This window comes from Heteronotia binoei, chromosome 21 (assembly GCF_032191835.1).
Source record: "Heteronotia binoei isolate CCM8104 ecotype False Entrance Well chromosome 21, APGP_CSIRO_Hbin_v1, whole genome shotgun sequence".
Taxonomy (NCBI): domain Eukaryota; kingdom Metazoa; phylum Chordata; class Lepidosauria; order Squamata; family Gekkonidae; genus Heteronotia; species Heteronotia binoei.
Window position 1 is genome coordinate 135,919,189 of NC_083243.1, and position 20,726 is coordinate 135,939,914.

The 20,726-nt window shown below is 39.0% G+C and overlaps 1 protein-coding gene across 5 annotated transcripts in view; it reads left to right on the plus strand.

Moving 5' to 3' along the window:
• KIAA1549L (KIAA1549 like) overlaps positions 1-20,726 on the plus strand; it is a 243,476-nt gene that overhangs the window by 96,976 nt on the left and 125,774 nt on the right. For all 5 annotated transcript variants that reach the window (XM_060261489.1, XM_060261492.1, XM_060261494.1 and 2 more), the window contains exons 8-11: positions 6,878-6,937; positions 10,384-10,535; positions 11,367-11,538; positions 19,205-19,368. In XM_060261489.1, the coding sequence (XP_060117472.1) occupies positions 6,878-6,937; positions 10,384-10,535; positions 11,367-11,538; positions 19,205-19,368 (548 nt within the window). The remainder of the gene's footprint in view (positions 1-6,877; positions 6,938-10,383; positions 10,536-11,366; positions 11,539-19,204; positions 19,369-20,726) is intronic.

A 20,726-nucleotide genomic window follows, 5' to 3' on the forward strand; every position in this document is an offset into this window, starting at 1 on the left:
CATTTTGAATTTTCATGTAATTTTGCTTGGGAATTTTTAATGTGCATTTCTTGAAGCATTATGATGTCTGCATTTTTCTTAAGAAATTTATAAAAAGATTTTTTGTTTCTTACATGAGTCATTAAGACCATTCACATTTAATGAAACAATTTTCATCTTTAATTGAGAGTTCATATTTATTAGCATAACTAATGCAATCAGCAGATAATCTAATCTAAACTAGCCTATTATAAAATACCTATTCTTAAATCTAATTTAGTTATCTAATTTAATTTGTTCTAAATACCACCTATTTCTTAATCTGTTCTAATTATTTGAGGATCAATAGGCAGTGATAAATACAACTTACTCCCCTGCTCCGGGATCTTCTTCTATGGTACTAATAGGGTAGAATTTCCCATTATGTTTGAAATGTAGCTGAAAAGCAATCCCCCCCCATCTATATGCTATTCTTTTCCTTTATAATTGCTCAGTGAAGAATTTCAGAGCTCAGTGTTTCTGTAGAGTTAATGGAGAAATGTCTGGGAAAATATGTATGACCTTATCTTCAATTTAAAAGGATTATTCTGTAGAAATTGCAATAGGGCATAATGTATTATAATATTATAGAATATTTTTTTCTTTGCCTTATTTCAATGTTAAATGTGAAATGATCTGTTAATTGCCACCGTTTCTGCATAAATCTAACTTTAAATTCCTGTAATCAAGTCTTCACAATATTGTTTCAATTTATGTCCTTTCCTTTTTTTTCTTTTAATCCTCTGGTCTTAATATTGGTCTTAATGCACATTTTTGTCCAAATCCTCTATTTTGTCCTATGGCTCTAATATTTTATCCCCATTCCCCAATATTAATGATTTATTTGTTTTAACCTCTGCCTCTTTCTATCTTTTTTTCCCAGTTAATGAGACCTTAGCCTTCTTTATTTCTTGAAGATTCCTTAAAAACTTAGGGTTTTTTCTCTCATTTCCTTGTCTTTTATCTAAGGCCTTTATTTTATTCTCAGTCTCATTCCTTGATTAATTAGGTTTTTGAATTAGGTTTTGGAATCATTCCTTGATTAATTAGGTTTTTGTCACCATTTAAACAATTAAACTTCAGCAGTTAAGTCTTAAATAATTGTGGCAGCTTTGATTCAAACTGGCCAACTTAGTTGCCTGCTTCAGAAGAGATGGAAATAAAAAAAAATGTTAATATCTTAACATGCATACAAGTAGATATGTAGACTTTCATATATAGACGTTATTCCTCAGTTGCTTTTCTAAAGAAGATAGTCCAACATAATCCAGGGAAAATAATTATTCAGATCCTGCCTGGGCAAGAAGTTTGAATGGGGCACCCTATTAATTGGGCCAAGAAAAGCTCCCTGCTTCTGATGAACCCATTGAAATAGGGGATAGCAGGCAACTATCCTTGGTCACTCTGCTTCTAGATTCCTGTTCTGGGAAAAGCTATCCTTCTCTGGGGCACTGAGTTTTTACTTTTGAAATCTTATGTTTAGGTAGCAAGAAACTATGCTTTCTATTTTTATTTTCTGTAATCTGTATTTTCATCTCCTAGATTTTCCTTTTATTGTATGTGTGTAGCATAAAGTCTTTCTTTGATTTGTTCTTTGATTCTGAGAAACTCCTGTCCATACCCCAGCTGGAGTTCGGACTCCAGCGGCTCCCCAGACAGACTACAATCCCACCTCAAGCTGCCTCCCTGCCCGAGGAAGTAGGATGCCAACAGGGTCTAGGGCTGACATATCCTGGAATGGAGGAAGAAGGGGAAGCAGACAGATTCCCCATAGGTTGAGACTCAGCAACAGCCTTGCATCTGGGGCAACCTGCAGTTGACCCTGTTGGCAGTTCTCTCCCGCACCTGGCACAGCTAACCACAATGGGACCACTTGGGAGAGGGCATGGGGTGATAAAAGACAGGGAAGGGGACAGACAAGGGATTGAGCAGTCCTTTTAATGTGAAGTACCTGCACTCAAAGACATGATTGATTCTTCTCAAAATATGAAGGTGCCCACATTACATGCTATCATTTCTGTGTGGTGGTGGTAGGGAGCTTGTAGTATTCCATGATATGAGAAGCACTGGAAATTGGATAAGTGGGTGCAATAGTTCATAATTTCCTTCTCCAAGGGGCAAACAAAGACAGGAAGAAAAGTGACAAACAACTTGACAGAATAAAAAGAGATACCAAGGACTGTTTTACATTTTATAAATTTAAGATGCATTTCCCTCTTTCACCTACATTCTGCAAAAAGATTTAATAGGCATCCAAGATCCATTTACATCTCCTTGCACTTTGAGTTGGGAGAGATAAAACACAAAGAGCACTATGTTACCATGGTTTTATAAAGCAAAGTTGTAGCTTTTTAGTTCCAGTGCATATTATAACCACATAAGGGGAAATGATGTTTACTTACAGTGCAATCCTAAGAAGAGTTTCCAGGAAGTAAAGAATAGAACTCAGTAGAATTCTGAGTAGACCTGCTTAGGACTGCACTCTTATGCTAGTCCCACATAGGTTTTGTTTATTTAAACCATGCTACTACTAGCCCACAGGGTGGCGGGGAGGCAAAAAACAATTGCTATCTTTTTCACCCTTCTAGGGTTAATATCAGCACAGGAAAGATGTGTTTGATAGGCCAAATAATATAGAAATGGAATTATTAAAACTCTTCTCTGCATGGTGTGATCTATATTATACCTGTGTGCAGCTGCTGCTTAGCTTTAAAAACTGCTGGGCAGATCCACTTACAGATCTTCAGTGTCTCTCATAGGGTGTTTTGGCACTGACCTTAATCGGCAGCGACGTCCCTCTTCACCGCACAGGATCTGCGCGGATTTCGCACCAATTGCTGTGGAGCACCCGGAAGAGCCGCAAAGTCCCGCGGCTTTTGCGGCGCAAATGGAAACTGGGTTTTGGCAGTTTCCATTTGCGCCGCAAAAGGCGCAGGACTTTGCGGCTCTTCCGGGTGCTCTGCAGCAATTGGTGCGAAATCCGCACAGATCCTGCGCGGTGAAGAGGGACGTCGCTGTCGATTAAGGTCAGTGCGAAAACGCCCATAGTTTAGCCAGTGTTCTGTGGTAAAGGCAGTACAACCCAAGCAACACTCTTCAAGAAATACCTAAATCCCACAGACAACTATTAGTTTTGTCTTGTGTTTAAAATAATCTCCTATGTCCTTATAGATTCTTTAATGTATACTTAAAAAGCTGCTATGAAATCAACTTTTGAATAAATAAGCATTAACGATTCTTCTTTTGAGTTCCTCACCCTCACAGGTTAGTATTGACAAAAAAAAAAATTCCTCTGACATTTCTTATGTGAATTACTGAAAGGCAATCCATCCCTCAATGATGGAACAATTCCTCTTAGACAAACCTCACTTTGACACATAAATCCAGAGGTTCCTGTGTTTAACTTCTAAAAGTTCTAAACAGTCTGAACTAAGTAGAAAACATTATCTCATGCAATCAACACGTGTAAGGAAAATATTCTAACTAAAACATGGTATGAGGAGACATGCTCTGGTACTGAAAAGTCTGGTGATCTCAGAGCTACTCATCGTGACCTCCCCAATACATTGAATAAAATGTAGTTGTGCTTACTGTTAAGTCTGGAGCAATCATAAGCTCCTGATCCATGTTGTAGTTGCCACTGGACACTCACAGTGTGAGGGACTCAGTCTCATCTACAAATTATGGGCTGGAATATTGCATCAAGGGTTGGCTAATCATGCTGACATCCTCATGGCAACACTATTTATTTTCACTTTTCTTTGTTGTTCTCCAAAGGGGGACTCAAAGCGTATTGCAGAAAAATTCTGTATCCATTTAAACTAGGAGTCCCCCAGCCTTTTTGAGCCTGTGAGCACTTTTGGAATTTTATTTCTCACTGATCCTTACATTGAATTACACAGAGTAAGTGAAGTGTAAGTGAAACAGAGTAAGTGAAATACTTTTGGTATGATAAGACATCCAATAAACAAAGCAATAAGGTTTGGACTGCAGAAATCTGAAAATGCAGCTGAAACAAAGCTTAGTCATTAACATATCAAGTTAAATGATGCAGAAATTGTTGTCTGGGTCCAGGACCAGACTCTTGGACCAGGCCTACCACTGGATAAGCAGGTGGCAGCTATGGCCAGGAGTACCTTTCATCAGCTTTGACTGGTTAGCCAGCTGTGGTGGTTCCTGGGCAGGGAAGATCTGGCCACTGTGGTATATGCCTTGATTACTGCAATGTGCTCTATGTGGAGCTGCCCTTGAGAAATGTTCAGAAACTTCAGTTGGTACATCCAGGATGCAGACTGTAGTGTGTTATAAGGACCATATTGCTCTAGTCTTGGCCCATCTATACTTGCTCCTAATTTGTTTCCAGGCACAACTCAAGGTGCTAATCCTGCCCTTCAAAGCCATCTGTGGTTTGAAACCAACATAGCTGAAGGACCACCTACACCTTTATAGGCTTGCTTAACTATTGTGGTCCTCTTTGGGAACCCTGCTTTAGAGGCCCCCACCTTCTGAAATTAGGTGGGTGGTGTTGTACAAAATGTACCCAGATGCCTTAGGTCAATGAATAAGACATCCAGCATCCAGTGAGGGGAAGAAGAAGAAAATGTGTCATGCAATAAAGAGCAGAGCAGAGCTGAACCAACAGGCTCATGTACCAAGCTGCTCTTTGACCTGTGACATCAGTAGTCCAGGTAATACCTTAACACATGTTGGCACACAAAGTAACCGAATACATAATTCATATCAACGTCAGTTGCAAAAAACAAGATCTCTACTTTTCCATCTAGCATCACTTCTGTCATGTCTCGGTTCAGTTTCGGTTCATTCTCTTTCAGCCATTTAACCACAGCAGTCCAGCATTCAGGACCTCTACTGCATCACCAGGGGATTTGGATAGAGAGCTGAGTGTCATTAGCATATTGATGACAGCCAACACCAAAGCTATGAATAATTTCTCTTAAAGACTTTACTTACAAGTTGAATAACATGGGATAAGATTGTTCAATCCAGTGAAACAACTCTTCCCCTTAAGACAGGTGTTCTCCAATGGTAACTGTTTTAGTCCGATCTTGAGGAATAATTTAAACCAGTCCAAAAGGCCCAAAGCACAGGAGTTATCCAAGAAGATCTGGAGCTTGTCTGCTACTGCTCTCTCTCAACCATTTCTTCCAGGCAGTGCAGATTAGAAACTGGGTGATAATTAGCTGGTGTGGTTTTGATCAGACATTTCCTACATTTTGATTAAGCTTGGACTGTTTTGAATTTTTATAGTGGTTGATTTTTAAGCTAAATTAATTGGCTTTTTCAGTCTGCTCCAGGCTCCACCCCCAAAGTCCCCAGGTATTTCTTTAATTGGACTTGGCAACCCTACTTTTGTCCCAGTGTTCAGTAATTAGTTTTGTAAATAAAAACAGCAGGGTTTATGTCCCATGAAGGGCTGTAAGATCGACTAATCAGGGCTGGCTGGTAGTCCCCAGTCCAAAAGAGGTCTGTTTGGGCTCTATGATGACCAGGGCCTTCTTATCTGACCTGTTGGAATGAGCTCCCCACAGATATTAGGGCCCTGCAGGACTTACTACAGTTCCACAGGGCCTGTAAGTCGGAGCTCTTCCAACAGGCTTTTAGCTGAGACCATGGACACTGGATAGATCGGCCCCTTCTGCTGCAGTTCACTGAGACCTGCTCTTTAACTGCTCATGAATGATAGAAATTGAACTGAATTAGAACTTGACTACTGCTGAGCAGATTTAGGGAACTGTCACTATTTTGTTGTTTTACATTGGTTAATGTATATTATTTTATACTGAGAAATTTTGTTTTATATTTTTGTGCTTTAATGATACGTTGTATTTAATCTTGTTTGTAACCTACCCTGAGCCTGCCTTGGCGGGATGGGTGGGATAGAAATCCCATAAATAAAATAAATAAAAATAAAATAAATTTCTGCTGATACGTACTTAGCAAATGTCACTTTTAAATGAAGTTTGTACCCCAAATTGCACCAGACAATCACAGCGTAATAGGCAGGGGAAACCAAGCAATTGCTGCTGCGATTACCAGCCTCAAAAAGAAATATTAACCAAAGAAAACAAATTAGAAAATACCATATCAAAATATTTATACTGATAAATAAACCTCACAGTCATTCAGTCTATAACTTCACGTTGAAGTGAGACTGTGAGTTATGGTATATGGCATTTTTACCCTGTGTTTAAGACTGTTTTGGAAGAGCTGGAAAAAGCTAGAGTGAAACAAGGATATCAGTACGGCCTGAAATGCTGGCTGCTTTTTGTGAAGAGCTTATTGGACTTTTGTCTACTTTCCTTGAAGATTTCTGCACAAAGTGGATTTATTATACATTTTCACCAGGACTATCCCAAAGGAAAATCAGCACTGGAGTGCTATAAAAGACTGGGACACAACTTTTGCATGAATTATAGACTGAATGACTGTGAGGTTTATTTATCAGTATAAATATTTTGATATGGTCTTTTCTAATTTGTTTTCTTTGGTTAATATTTCTTTTTGAGGCTGGTAATCGCAGCAGCAATTGCTTGGTTTCCCCTGCCCACTTGGGGATTGGCAACTCTAATGGGCAGTGTGAGAGGCCACTGCCCTCCTATTCTTCTAATACACAAAGGAAAGTCATAATCCAGACCAGCCGAGTGTCTGAACCTGACCTGCCATACAGTATTAGTGAGAGACTAAATTAATGTAAGGATGTATTGATGCAACCACATCCTATGGATAAAGTTGTTGATGTCCTACTTTGTTTAGAATAATAAAAAATAGTTTTAGATATTTAAATAAGTTCCGAATTAATTATTATGGGATAACATCTCTTCTCTTTTTGATTTCAAAGCTTTGGAATACCCAAACCTTGATATTTCTCAAACAACCAGAGACTACTGGGTGGTTACAGGTAAATATTTGCTTTTTTAGAAACCACAATTCCATGATCTTATTTTTCACTTTTGTTGGCTTGTAAGTACAGGACTTATTGACTCCTGTACTATTGGTATAAGTTGAATCTTTGCCAGTTGTTTATTTTGTTAATGGATTTTTCAATGGCTCATGAATTTTGAATTACATGTTGTTTGAACTGTTATTCCTCTGCATATTCTCGGTTTCCTTGGTTTGTCTGTTTCTGTACAATGTCTTTTCCTTTCTGTGCTTTGTGTACTTTCTAAACTGGTACTCTGTGGATACATTAAACTTATGAGATGTGATTATTTGGGTTCATGTAATTCACTGTTGAGGCTCCCCTAATTACTGTAGATTACTTGAAGTCAGTTATCACATAGGAGAAAGTTGTGTTAAAAGAAAAAGAAAAAAAGGAGCATGAATTTTAATATTGTAGCATAAGTTCCTTTTGTTAATACCTTGGGTCATGGTGAACCTTGTATTGAAGAGCTGACTGTTGAATGTTGTTTTTTAAGGCGCATCTTCCTGAGAGCACCTGCAAACCTAATATTGGCAGAACATAATTTCATAATAAAATTGGTTTGAAAGTGTGAAATTGGGAAAAAGACATTCTGATGACAAAAGAAGGTATTAGAAAGGGAAGTAATTTGTTAGATGTATTATGCTGAGCTGGAAAAATGTAATAAATACAACAGATACCAGAACCAGAGCAGGGTAGCTTCAAAAATCTGATTTTGCAGTTGTTACTTCAAGGAAATACCATGTTAATTGCCAAAAATATGTCATGAAAGTATGGCAAAATTCATGTGTATGTGTACTTTGAGCACTTATTTTTAGTGCTTCAGATATGTATAACAGCATATCTGTCTATCATGTCTATCATGTCTCATAATTCTAATGCAGTGATAGGAAGCTCATTTGCAAGTATAAATCAGTAAGTAGGAAGGGAAGCTCAACCTTTGCCCCAGTGCTCTTGTCTGAGGATATTTTTCATACATTTCCTCATAGCCAAGGCCAGAGACCAAGACCGATTTCCCACTCACCTTACACCACTCTCATGTTCTTCTCAGCGGGGCTTTCTTCTGATTTTACACTATCTGTCCTGGGGCTGCAGTTAGCGTTGGCTTTTTCGTACTGCAAACAGAAACTGGTTTTTAGCGGTGTATTTATTTTGTAACTACTGCAAACAGACAAAAAACACAGGGCAGCTCAGCCAGGATTGCTGTGCCTGCAGGGAGCACACTGTCTTGTCCTGCTACCTGGTTTAAACTGGGCAGCAGAAGAAGGCAGCCCAGCTGGGAGTCATTTCTTTCTAACTTTGTTTTTACAGTGATCTGATAGTCTCATATCACTAGAGTCATGTCACTTGTAAAAAATAAAATAAAATGTGGACAGTGGAGTGGCCTTCAAGGGGTGAGGAAATGACAGGGGGAGAGAAATCCAAGGGAATCTGTATGCTTTTGAGTTACTATCAACTGAGTTTGGAAGTGAGACACAACAAACAGGGAACACATTCTGTACAGCACAAAGCCAACAAGAAAACTAGGCTGTGACAGAATAGCAATCCTTTTAAAGCAATGCAACATTTATAAAGTAGATGTACACACTATGTACATATTCATAAGAATAATACATAATATAGCAACATGTTCATCACTCAACAGGTAAAGAGAAATAGTTTCAAAAAACTAAGTCCTCAGCACTCCAAACTAACAATACAGTCCATTATCTATTTTAGGTGCTTGCTGACTTCTCTGGACCTGGAGACTTTTCTCCCCAAAATTGGGGCTCAAGGTTCCTGCAGGAGAGACATTGGACTGTATTATTAGTATGGAGTACTTGGGACTTAGTTTTTTGAGACTCTTTCTCTTTACCTGTTGAGTGGTGAATGTTTTGCTGTATTATGTATTATTCTTATGGATATGTACATAGTGTGTACTTCTATTTTACTTTATAAATGTTGTATTGCTTTAAGAGGATTGCTATTCTGTCACAGTCTGGTTTTCTTGTTGGCTTTGAGCTTGGAAGTGTAGCAAGGGGGAAACCATCACAACAACACTGTCAGAAAACCTGGGAAAACAGGGAACTGAAAGCAAACTGAGTGCTGAAGGGAGGAAAAACAATGCAGAATGAAAAAAGAAAACCTGATGGATGTGCATGATGAAAGCAAGGAAAAACACCTGCACATAATATGCTTCCACAGAGATCATTGTTCAGTCTCCCAAATTAAAACTAATTTTAACAGCCTGCTTCATTCCGCCTTGCCACTGCAAATAAGTTTTAAACATAAATAAATCTCCAGATCTTGTTTTCAAGGGTCAACATTTTCCTGTGCCTTATGTCTTCCTACCCAGACCTTATGGAATCCTACTTCTCCAGTTGTTCTCCTGAGGTTTCCCAATTCTAGCCCTTTGTGAATTCTTACTTTTCAGCATCTTTCTAGAAAATGTTTTTTTTTCATTTTTCATTTTATTTGATTTATATCCCGCCCTACTCCACCGAGGCGGGCTCAGGGCGGCTCACAATACAGAAATTCTAACAATAGGGTCTAAAAATTAAAATACATAATAATTTACATAATTAAAACAACTAAAATCAATCAATCAATGTCAGTGTGCTATCTTCCAATCTTCAGAATATTTCAATGCCGGTCAGTTATAAGCCAACCGAAAGAGGACAGTCTTACAGGCCCGCAGGGCCCTGACCTCTTCCGGTAACTGGTTCCACCAGCAAGGGGCTGATATTGAGAAGGCCCTATCCCTAGCTGACTTCAGCCGGGCCTCCATGCTCCATGTTCCATGTTCCATTCTTTTGCTCTTTCTTATTTAATATCATTCTCATATTAACCTAGCAGGTACAGTGGTCAGTGAGGATTCTCCACAACAAATCCTGGGGTTCAGGATGTTTTGAATTTAACTGCTAGCCCAATTGTTATAATGTTTACATGTGCATAATTTTTCAATGTATATATGTGTATAATTTTTCAATGTATACATGTGCATAATTATAAAACTACTGAAAATGCTTACTACATTTCTCAAAAGAGAATAATAATTGTGGGAACTTAGTTTAGATAAAGAGGAGGGATCATAGTAACAATTCAGATATTCAACAAGATATTAGAAAGAAAAGGAAGACTGTAACAGCAACAACCAAAGAGGTTTTTCAACAGAATGGCATATTTGAATTAAATATTAGAAGAAATGTACCACTGTAGGAGTAACTCAGCCATGAAAAACACTGCCCTACAGGGCAAATAGTAAAACTTGCCTCTGCAGCAGTTTCAAGAAAAACTGCATATATATGCTGAAGGTATAGTGTGATCCATTTCTTAAAAATGTGTCTGGATTTGATATCTAATTTCTTTCCAGACTATACCTGCAGCCTGTAAGTTAATATGTCCTCAATGCCTTCCTACAGGTTATTTTTTTTCCCTATTCTCAGTTATACAGGGGGTCGAAATCTCTTTGCTGGGGCTGAATAACCAGAGTTTTGCCAGACTTATGGAGCGGCGTTTAGCCCCACTATTCATGACGTCCCATCAACAAGGAAGAAGATTTAAACGGGCCACTACAGTTGGCAGCTACACCGTGCAGGTAGCTGATATGGCAAGGGGAAAAATAATCAGCCTCAACTATCATTGTTTAAAAACAATGTGTATCTAAGAAACTGCATTGAGGGATACTGTGAGAAGGGTAAATTGGAACAAATTATGGAGATTCAGCTAATTTTTAATAATGAAACTAATATTATATCCTATATGCAAAATGCTTTCCCCACTTTCTAGGGTGCAACAAAAAAGAATGTGTTGTTGATAGTTCTTGTTGATAAGAGAAAGAATGAGCTATAGTTTTATCTATTATGTGAACAGATCCACTGAAGTCTTTTGGAACTTGGTTTTCAAATAATAATCATTTTAAAAATCACATAATGCTCTGAAGAGATGTTCTGAATCCCAAATGTTTTACATAAAGTAAAACATTTCTTGGTTGTTTTGTCACATTGACAGTGTGAAATAAGGTAGCCAAATGCTCCTCCTTCCATTTTCCTCTTATCTTTGGCTTCCTGATTTATTAATACCCAAAATTGTTATGTAAAGTAGTTGTTGGCTGGTACACCAGACAACAGAGTTCATCTTGAGGGCTATCTGGGTGAGATGTCCATGACTGAACCTGTTTCAACTCTGAACAAGGTTTTGGGGGAGGAAGGAACAGGACACCCCCCCAATGTGGGGGAGAGGTGTTGAGCTACTGAGTTATGCAAACCTCTATATTTTTTGCCTCTACTTAGAGTGTTTTCTCTTTGCATATCTATATGCAATTGGATACCATTTGCATACTAATTCTATCTCTTGTGGTACAGAAGTGAACTTATTGACATTATAAACATGATCTTTCCTTTGTGTATCTTTCTTTTTCTTTAATAAGATGGTAAAAATGCAGCGAATTCCAGGTCCCAAGGAGCCTGCTGAATTGACTTATTATACTTTATACAATGGGAAACCTTTGCTGGGCACAACTGCTGCCAAAATTCTGACCACTGTTGATTCACAAAGGATGGCCTTGACACTGGGATATGTTGTTCAAGTACAAGCTGATCGTAAGAATCCTTTTTTATGCTATCTCTCCCTTTGAAAAGAGTAGTCTGTAATGATTGTTTTATCAGTCAACAAATCAATACATTACATGAGGTTTAAACACACTGTGTCTAATATTTTTTGCTGGTTAGCCATGTTTTTCTTATGTATTTTTTGTTATATATCATCAGTAATAACATACAGATCTACAGCTAGAATAATTTGCAGCATCAGTTGGCTCTTCAGTGTTGAGGAGGGGAGCTAAAAATCTTACTTAAAGTAACATTTGCTCTTTGCATGCCATGACAATATTCAGAGCAAAGAATTTAAACAATGTCTGTATTGTCCTGCTGCCCCATATTTGAATAACTGAATTTCTTACAGATGCTGTCTATCTTAAAAGATTTTTTGTAATTGGAATCAGTTGGAAGAAGGAGAGTATGATTCGTGAATACTTATTTCTGTGGCACATACATTTATCATCTATGCAAATCCTACTGGAATTGGTGGAGATCAGACTGTAGCAGTATATGTCTCTCTTGTAAGCATTCTGTGGCTGCATTCAGATGTCACACAGAACTTCAGTGAATGGAAATTTTACATAAGCCTGATTTGAGCTGAGGTCATGTGCACCATTGCCTTTACCTTCTTGCACTAAGAATTAAGTTTCAACACTAACATGAATTACATATGGTGCAGAAATGCAAGTATGGGATTAGCTCCTCCTGCTAAACAAGATATAAGCCTGGATTAAACTCTTGTTTGTTATTCAACCTGTAATTTTTAGTGCAAGAAAAAAGGTGTATGCATGAGCTAGGAATAAGTTGAGTTTGTGTACATTTCCCTTAATATTTATTTATTTACTTTATTTGTATTTCATCTTTATCCCTGAGACTCAAGACAATACAATAGGGCTCAAATTATAAAGCTTGAAACAATGCAAAAAGTGTTAGACCTTTCTAGCTATACAGAACATGGAATTACAGAAGCAGAAGACAATGCAGTAAAAGCAGAGTAATACATAGAGCAAAACACCATACATAGTATAGTCCACAGTCTTATTCCCTTTATAAAGTGCTTTCCTGAACCATTCCTGAACCTCCCTATTATCTTTATAAGATATTTTTATAATTTATATTTTAATATCTCCTGAACAGCTTTGTTTTATATAGCTTGTAGAATGACAAACAAGGTGGAAACCTCCCTGACCTTCTCAGGCAAGCCATTTCACAAGATGGGGGCCACAATGGAGAATATGCATATATAGGCACTTCTTGACCTTGCTCATTTGTAGGGTGGCATTTCCAGAAGGTTTTGCTTAGGTGAGAGAGTTTGTTGCTGCAGATCACAGGAGAAGAGGCAATTGCTTACATGCAGGTCCAATGCCACAAAGGGATTTGTATGTGATAGCCAGTACCTCTCATTGGGTTTGGTAACTGATGGGTAATTGGTGGAGTCACTGCAGAATGGGTGTAATATGCAGGGCTTTTTTGTGGAAAAAGTCCAGCAGGGACTCATTTTCATATTAGGCCACACCCCATGACAGCATCATTGTTCCACATGGCTTTTTCTGTAGAAAAAGCCCAGCAGGAACTCATTTGCATATTAGGCCACACCCCCTGACACCAAGCCAACTGGAACTGTGTTCCTGTGCATTCCTGCTCAGAAAAAGCCCTGGTAAAATGTATATGCCACCTAGCTCTTTGTGGTAACTGAGTTGCAGTTTTTCTATATCAACTGAAGTTTTCAAGTTGACTTCAAGGGCAGATCCATGTAGAGTGTATTACTATACTTTACTTATATGTGGTGACTGAATGCAGTATATATACATTGTAAAGTTTCAGATAATATGTTCAAAATGATTTTCCTAATTCTTATTTTTGAAAATTAACAGTGCTGTCAAATAATGAATGAAATTAGATCTTTGTTTTGGCCTATGTCTTAGTTCTTAGGAATGTTTGCAACCAGATTTGTCTTCAACAGTGCTTGTGTATCTGTAGAATGAGGCATTCTAATAGATTAGACTAAATCTTTACATTCTGTGGATCACTGTAGAAGACAGTTTGACCAGTAGACAGTGGGTGGAATTGTTTGAATTGCTTGTGGAAACATATCTTTCCCTTCTTCTAGCCACTACCTGTAAAAGGGTTTTAATGCGGATTGAGGGTTTTCATGGACAAAAAGCATTGTAGAGAGTGGAGGGATTGGGTGAGATCATACTGTCCCTTCTTTTGTGCCAGTGGAGCTTCTTACACTAACAGAAACTTCACTGACAAAAGAGGGTGGAAGGGCACTTTTTTCCAGATTCCCTTTCATCACTGCAGATTCTTATACCATCTGACTTTTGTTGGGGTGTATGTGTCTTGTGACCTCTGGATCTTTTCAGGGAGTCGCTATGAAAAGGCAAAGGTGGAGGTGAAGTTCAGCTCCCATAGGTGACTTGCAGTCTCCATTCATAGAAATCCAACCTCATGATGGTGGGCAGTAGCTTACATATGGTGATCTGTAATAACTGGTCATGGGAGGCATTTGTACATGTGTGACTCAGGGTGACCTCCTCACACCTTGTTTTCTCTTTAGTAAGCCTGTCTTCTCCAAAGCTAGTATCTTGAGAATGAGCTATTACTATTTATGCTATATTTGATGAAATATATCTTACACAATTTGCTTGTGTGAAGCTGTGCCAAGAATGAAATTACATGCATTGTTACCAAGACTTTTTTTTGTAGAAGAAGTCCAGCAGGAACTCATTTACATATTAGGCCAAACCCCTGATGCCAAGCCAGATGGAGCTGCATTCCTGCTAAAAAAAAAAGCCCTGATTTTTACTAGATACAATAAAAATTATTTGTGGCTTATGATTATTAGAAATTATATCAATTTTTAATTACCGGTATCTCCAAGGATAGCAACATCTTCTGGCTAGTTCTTGATACATACATGTTACTTTATTGATTTGAGATTCTTTCCAGTTGGAAATAATCACTAGTGACCTGCACCTCTTTCCAATTTCTAGTCATGTATGTGTTGCACTGCTATTCATTCATAAATATTATTACTTCGAAGGTTATGGAAGGAAGTGGTGTATGCCATTAGTACTGTTTAAGAGCTTGGGGTATATGTGTGTGAAATGTGATTCTTGCCATAAATGGCAAGGAGTACAGCTATTGCTTATAGCAACTGGTTTCAGTGATGCAAACAAGAGCTAGTGTTGCTTGTATAATATGAACCTGTTGTAGTTCAAGCTATTTTTTTCACATTAATTGATTATTCACTAGCAGTGCTGGCCATGGTGATTATTTATTGGGGTAGAACCACAGCTTAATGGTGGAACATGTGCTTTTCATGAATATTTATTTATTTATTTATTTGATTTATATCCCGCCTTCCCCGCCAAAGCAGACTCAGGGCGGCACACAACATAAAATCCCACAAACAATTAAATTAATGAGTATTAAAATTACACATTCAATAATAAAATAGATATACAATAATTAAAACAGTTAAACTGGAATAAAACAGAATATTGAGTTGGTGCTATTCTGGTGGCGACAGTCTTCTTCCACTTCTCTTAAATACCGGTGCCGAGTCAATTAAATGTCAGCCGAAAGAGGACAGTCTTGCAGGCCCTGCGGAACTGCACAAAGTTCCACAAGGCCCTCACTTCATCTGGCATTTGGTTCCACCAGCAGGGGGCTACAATTGAGAAGGCCCTGTCTCTGGTTGATTTCAATCTGGCCTCCTTTGGCCCGGGGATTACTAATAGATTTTGTGATCCCAATCTGAGTACTCTCTGGGGAACATGTGGGGAGAGACAGTCCCTAAGGTAAGCAGGTCCTAGGCCATACAAGGCTTTAAAAGTAATAACCAGCACCTTGTAACAAATCTGGTATACTACTGGCAACCAGTGCAGTTCCCGCAGTCTCGGCTGAATGTGCTCCCACCTGGAGAGTCCCAATAACAGCCGCGTGACAACTTTCAGGTAGGACCTGATGATCCCCTAGTATTACAACAGAACTCTAGACAACAGAGATCTTTCCCCCTGGAGAAAATGCCTGGTTTAGAGAGTGCACTCTGTGACATTATATCCCACTGAGGCCGCTCCATTCCCAAAACCCTGCACTTCTCAGACTCTACCACAAAACCTCCAGGAATTTCTGAACTTGGAAAGGGCAACTCTTGTCAGGCCTAACCTCAAGGATCTCTCCCTCAAAGATCACGATAGACCTGGAAAGAGCCCTGCTGCCCCCTCCTCCTGCCCTTTACTGACAGAACCAAATTTAGAATACTATGGTTGCCTAGCAATAGCTACTGATGGGAATCCGCTTTTTTTTAAAGCTGCCCAGTAGTTTTTTGTTTGTTTGTTTTAGAGTTCACATTTTCCTGCAAGCCAAGGGCCTTTTTCAGGTTTGTAGAGAGACCTGTCTTATCCGTTCACAGCTCCAGTCACTGGATTTAAGTATCCAAAGCTATCCCAACATTGCTATTAGAATATAAGATACACATACACACATATCCAGCCAATAGGGTTGCAAGTCTAATTCAGAAAATATCTGGGGACTTTGGGGGTGGAGCCAGGAGACTTTGGGGCAGAGTCAGACTTTCCCATTTCCAAAATAAATGCATAAAAATACAGCATTGTAGTTCACCTGAATAGTCATCATTTCCTCATCCTAATAGCTGCAATTCTAGTAAATGAAAGTGTAAACACACAAAAAGCAGCCAAAATGCAGTTTGCAAGCTCACATTTTTGTGATCTCACTGGGGCTTTACTCACAGGAACTGCTGTTCTTCAGCCTAACACAGGCAAACAAAAGAGAGAGAGGTGGAGTTTTCCTCTATCTCATAAACAGGCTCCAATACAAAGACTCTGAAAACAATGCAAAACAAGCACAGAGACAGACACACACTATTACTGCCTCCCCTACAAAGACTTCTGAAAAGTATCTCTCTCTCTCTCTCTCTCTCTCTCTGGGTCTGGTTCCTCCACAACGACATCTGACAAATACAGGGGCTACGCTGCTCTCTCTCTCACACAAGCACACACTCTTACCTTCTGTGAAACGAAAGCAAAACAAATGAAGGCTCTGCTTCTGACCCTTCCCCATGAAGTACTTCCTGCTTCCTGCTCAACTTTAAAGGGGCACACATACACACAAAGAGGCATTTTAAAATGGGACCTATTTGCAGGTTTCTTAACCTGCGGGAGATCTAGAGGTACTGGTGGCTGTGGGGGCGTGGCTTCCCCCTGCTGGCCAATTGGCTGGGGACTAGGGGAAGCCTGTAAAACTGGAGGATCCCCTGCTGGGACCTGGGGATTTGGAAGCCTAACAGCCAACAAGATTAAACAAATAAGGAGTTAACTTTTATTTATAGTTTAAACACAACATTGGAGTGAATCCAGAACAATTGCAAAGTTCCTTTATATCTAAACTTTTGAACTATAAATTTATTCAAGCATTTGGGATTCTTTGTTCCCAGCTGACTTTCAGTCAGTCAAACAACAACAAAACTGTGGAAAAATAATGAAAAATTAATGAAAAATACTTCAAAATTGTAAAAGATAATTGAACACCTCAACTTCACACATTATTACATGTAATTACATATTATAGCATATTGTCAAAATACAAGGTATAAAGCACAAGGAATAAATATTCAAAAGTGCTTGCAGTTAATCATGTCCATATCCAGCTTGAAATACTTGAAGACTATCCACCCGACTCCGCGGGACAATTAAAGTGCCAGTATCAAATGTGTTGCAATTGCAGATAATTCTTGTTCTTCAGCAAAGAATTTATGATGTTAAGACGTTGCTTTAAACTTCCTTTCTTTAGGAGGTTTTCTCCAGAGCTAGTGTCACAGGAATGTGGTATGCTGGAAGTTGATAAGTGGAATATGTCTCTCAGATGAAGACAATTGAAACAGTATTACAGGCTTTACTGTCAGAGGCTAATGACTATCCACTATATATTAAATGTCTTTAAAGAAAGGAAGTTTAAATAAGTAGGGAACGTTTATGAAAGGAAAGAGGCAGCATAACACACATCAGAAGACCACAGAGAGGTGCCTTTACAGGTGTCACATATAAGGGGTCTCTGAGAAAACAGCAAAACATTACAATCTTGCCTTGGTAACATCTAGCCTAGATTACTTTAATGCAGCCTACATTGAGCTTGGTAACATCTAGCCTAGATTACTTTAATGCAGTCTACATTGAGCTGCCCTTGAAGATTGTCCAGAAGGTGCAGTTGGTAAAGAATGCTATGGCCAGAATGCTGACTAGAATGAGTTATAGAGACCATATAACTAGAGATCATATAACTGCAGTCTTGTTCCATCTGCTCCGGTTTCCAAGTTTGCTTCTGAGCCCAACTCAAGGTTCTAGAATTGATCTTTAAGGCCCTATATGACTTGGAGCCAGCATATTTGAAGGACCACCTTCTCAAATATGAAGCTACCTAGCCCCTCTGGTCATCTTCAGAGGGGTTTCCAACATGTGAAAATGAAAGGGTGGCTTCTTGGTCATTACATGGAACCATTGGAACTCCCCTCTCCCCTGCCCGGAGTTCTTCTCTCTATTATTGTCTTTGCCCTGATCTGGATAGCCCAAGCTAACTTGATCTCATCAAATCTTGGAAGCTAAGCAAGGTTAGCCCTAGTTAGTATTTGGATGGAAGATTTCTAAGGAATAACAGGGTCATGATGTGGAGACTGACAATGGTAAACCACCTTTGAATGTCTCTGGCCTTGAAAATCCTATGGGGTCGCCATATGTCAGCTGTGACTTGACAGCAATTTCCACCACTACATCATTGTAATCTGCCAGTCAATGAGGCCTTTTTTTTTTAAATCTTGTTTTGGTGTTCCATCCCTCCCTCTCATTAACTGTCCTCTTTGTTTGTGTGTTTAATGTGTTCATATGATATTGGGGTTTTTTGGGGGGGGGGGGATTTAAAAACTTCTTTATTTAAACTTCAGATTTAGGGGATTGCATAAGCAGCATTAGTAAGGTATACATATCCATGTTATACATTTGGAGGTAAAAATTATATACTCATACGCACACAATATTAGTGATAATGCCATAGACAGTATATCAGCTCACTATATTAACAACATAAGCTCAAAAGAATAATAATTCCTTGTAAAAAGCATATTTTGGAATGATACCTTGTTCACTTAAGTACCCAACAACAGGAAAGCAAACTACCTGAAAAGAGGTATAGTTATTACCAGGGGTCATTTTGTAGAAAAATAAGTGGTGGAGCTCATCTAGGGATTGTCATGCAGCTGCACCTACTATTCAGTGGACAAGGTGGGAAGGAGGAGGTAGAACTCTCAGAAAGGTTCAGGAGCTGTGCCCTTGTGAACTCCCACTGAATCCGAGGCCTGGTTATTACCTAACTTCGGAGCTGATAAGTTGTTTGCTTTTTTCCCTGTTTAAATATATTTCCTGTTTATATGATGTTTCTGTTTTATCTAATTGCATTTTATATAAGTTTATATATAATATTTAAAAGCATTTAAAACATCTATATATGTCACCTTGGAGAGGCTGAAATGGGTGGAAAGGTGATGTAGAAATCTTTAAAGCAAATAAATAAATATAAGGACCAATAATTTGACTTATCGTAAGGCAGTTTCATCTCTCTCTCTCTCTCTGTATATATGTATATATTCATATAGCTGTGGTGAAAAACCCACCAAACAATCTGTGGATAATTGCAGCAGTATTGGCTCCCATTGCTGTGGTTACAGTGATCATCATCATCATCACAGCTGTTCTCTGCAGGAAGAATAAAAATGACTTCAAGGCTGACACCATGATGAACTTACCACAGAGAGCCAAAGTAAGTATTTTTCAGACCAGCTCAGAAATATGGTTTATAAAAACTATTTATTTATTTAAATGGCTTCTTTCCCAGTTTACTGAATAAAATCACCCAGGGGGTTGGAGTCAGATTATGAGTAAGCCACAGTTTAGAGCAGGATTGTCAAACTATTTGTTATGAGGGTCAGATTTGACATAAATGAGACTTTGCTGAGCCAGGCCATGTGTGTCATAAAATGTAATGCCTGGTAGTGGAGATGTAAACTTTATTGGGCACAGACAAACACAACTAAAGTTTTTTTTTAGCTTAAAATAAAACATGCTTAAAAGATTACCATGTTTGTAATATTTTCAACAGTCTCTGTTAACTGACACCTCTTGCTCTGAATTATTGCATCAAAACCTGGGGACAATATTTGTGCTGTAGGAATCTTGACTATGCTGTTAAGGTGTGTATCTGTAAATTGCAAGCCTACTTTTGATTTATTCATGTTCATAATATAAATCTCATGGTCAGTGCTCTGTGCCCTAGGATCCGGGGGGAAACATGAAATGGCTGGGCATTTTGAGTTTTTGTACATAAGTGATTTGTGTGTTGGTCAAGAACATGTGAAGACACCATAGACTGAGGGCTGTGTGTTTATCTATAAGACTGTAATCTTCCCCAGAAAAATAACTGCAACTCCTAAGACGCAGTGCAAGAATAGAGAGATAGCCAGTATAGTGGTCACTATCAGTCTACTATCTGGGAAGCCTGGGTTCAAAATCTGTAGTCTACACAGGAAATGTGCTGGACACACACTCTCAGCCTAATCCACTTCACTGTGAATTGTGGTTATTCATCATCTCAGCTGTTCCCATTGCTTTCCTATTGAGAAAGACTGAATCAGGGCCTGAATACAGAGAAAAGCAGGAGGGAATCCAGTTGCACCCAGGAGTAGGGTTGCCAAGTCCCCTGCAGTACCAGAGTTTTTACCTCCCAAATTGCTAGAGCGTCCAGGAAAACCATAGAGTTTTCCCAGAAGAGCCTAGAGTGGCTGGCACACAGTGTTGCCGGCACAATGATTTCACTTCTGGGTGACATCATCATGCTGGTGATGTCATCGGGAACCTCCAGGGCAGGAAAAACCCCACCCGGCCTGGGGGCTTGGCAGCCCTACCCAGTATAGCCCTGACAAAACGAGCTTAACCACAGAGAGAGAGAGAGAGAGAAGGATAAAAGCTCATACCTTGAATAAAACTCTGTTAAAGTTCTTAAAGGCATTTTTTGCATTTCTCCAGTGGGATTGAGGCAGCCCATCAAAGCAGCCTCTGTTCTTTCCCTCTTCCCCCTTCTCTTCCCCAAGGGATGAGGATGGAGGAGAAGCCTCAGCCAAT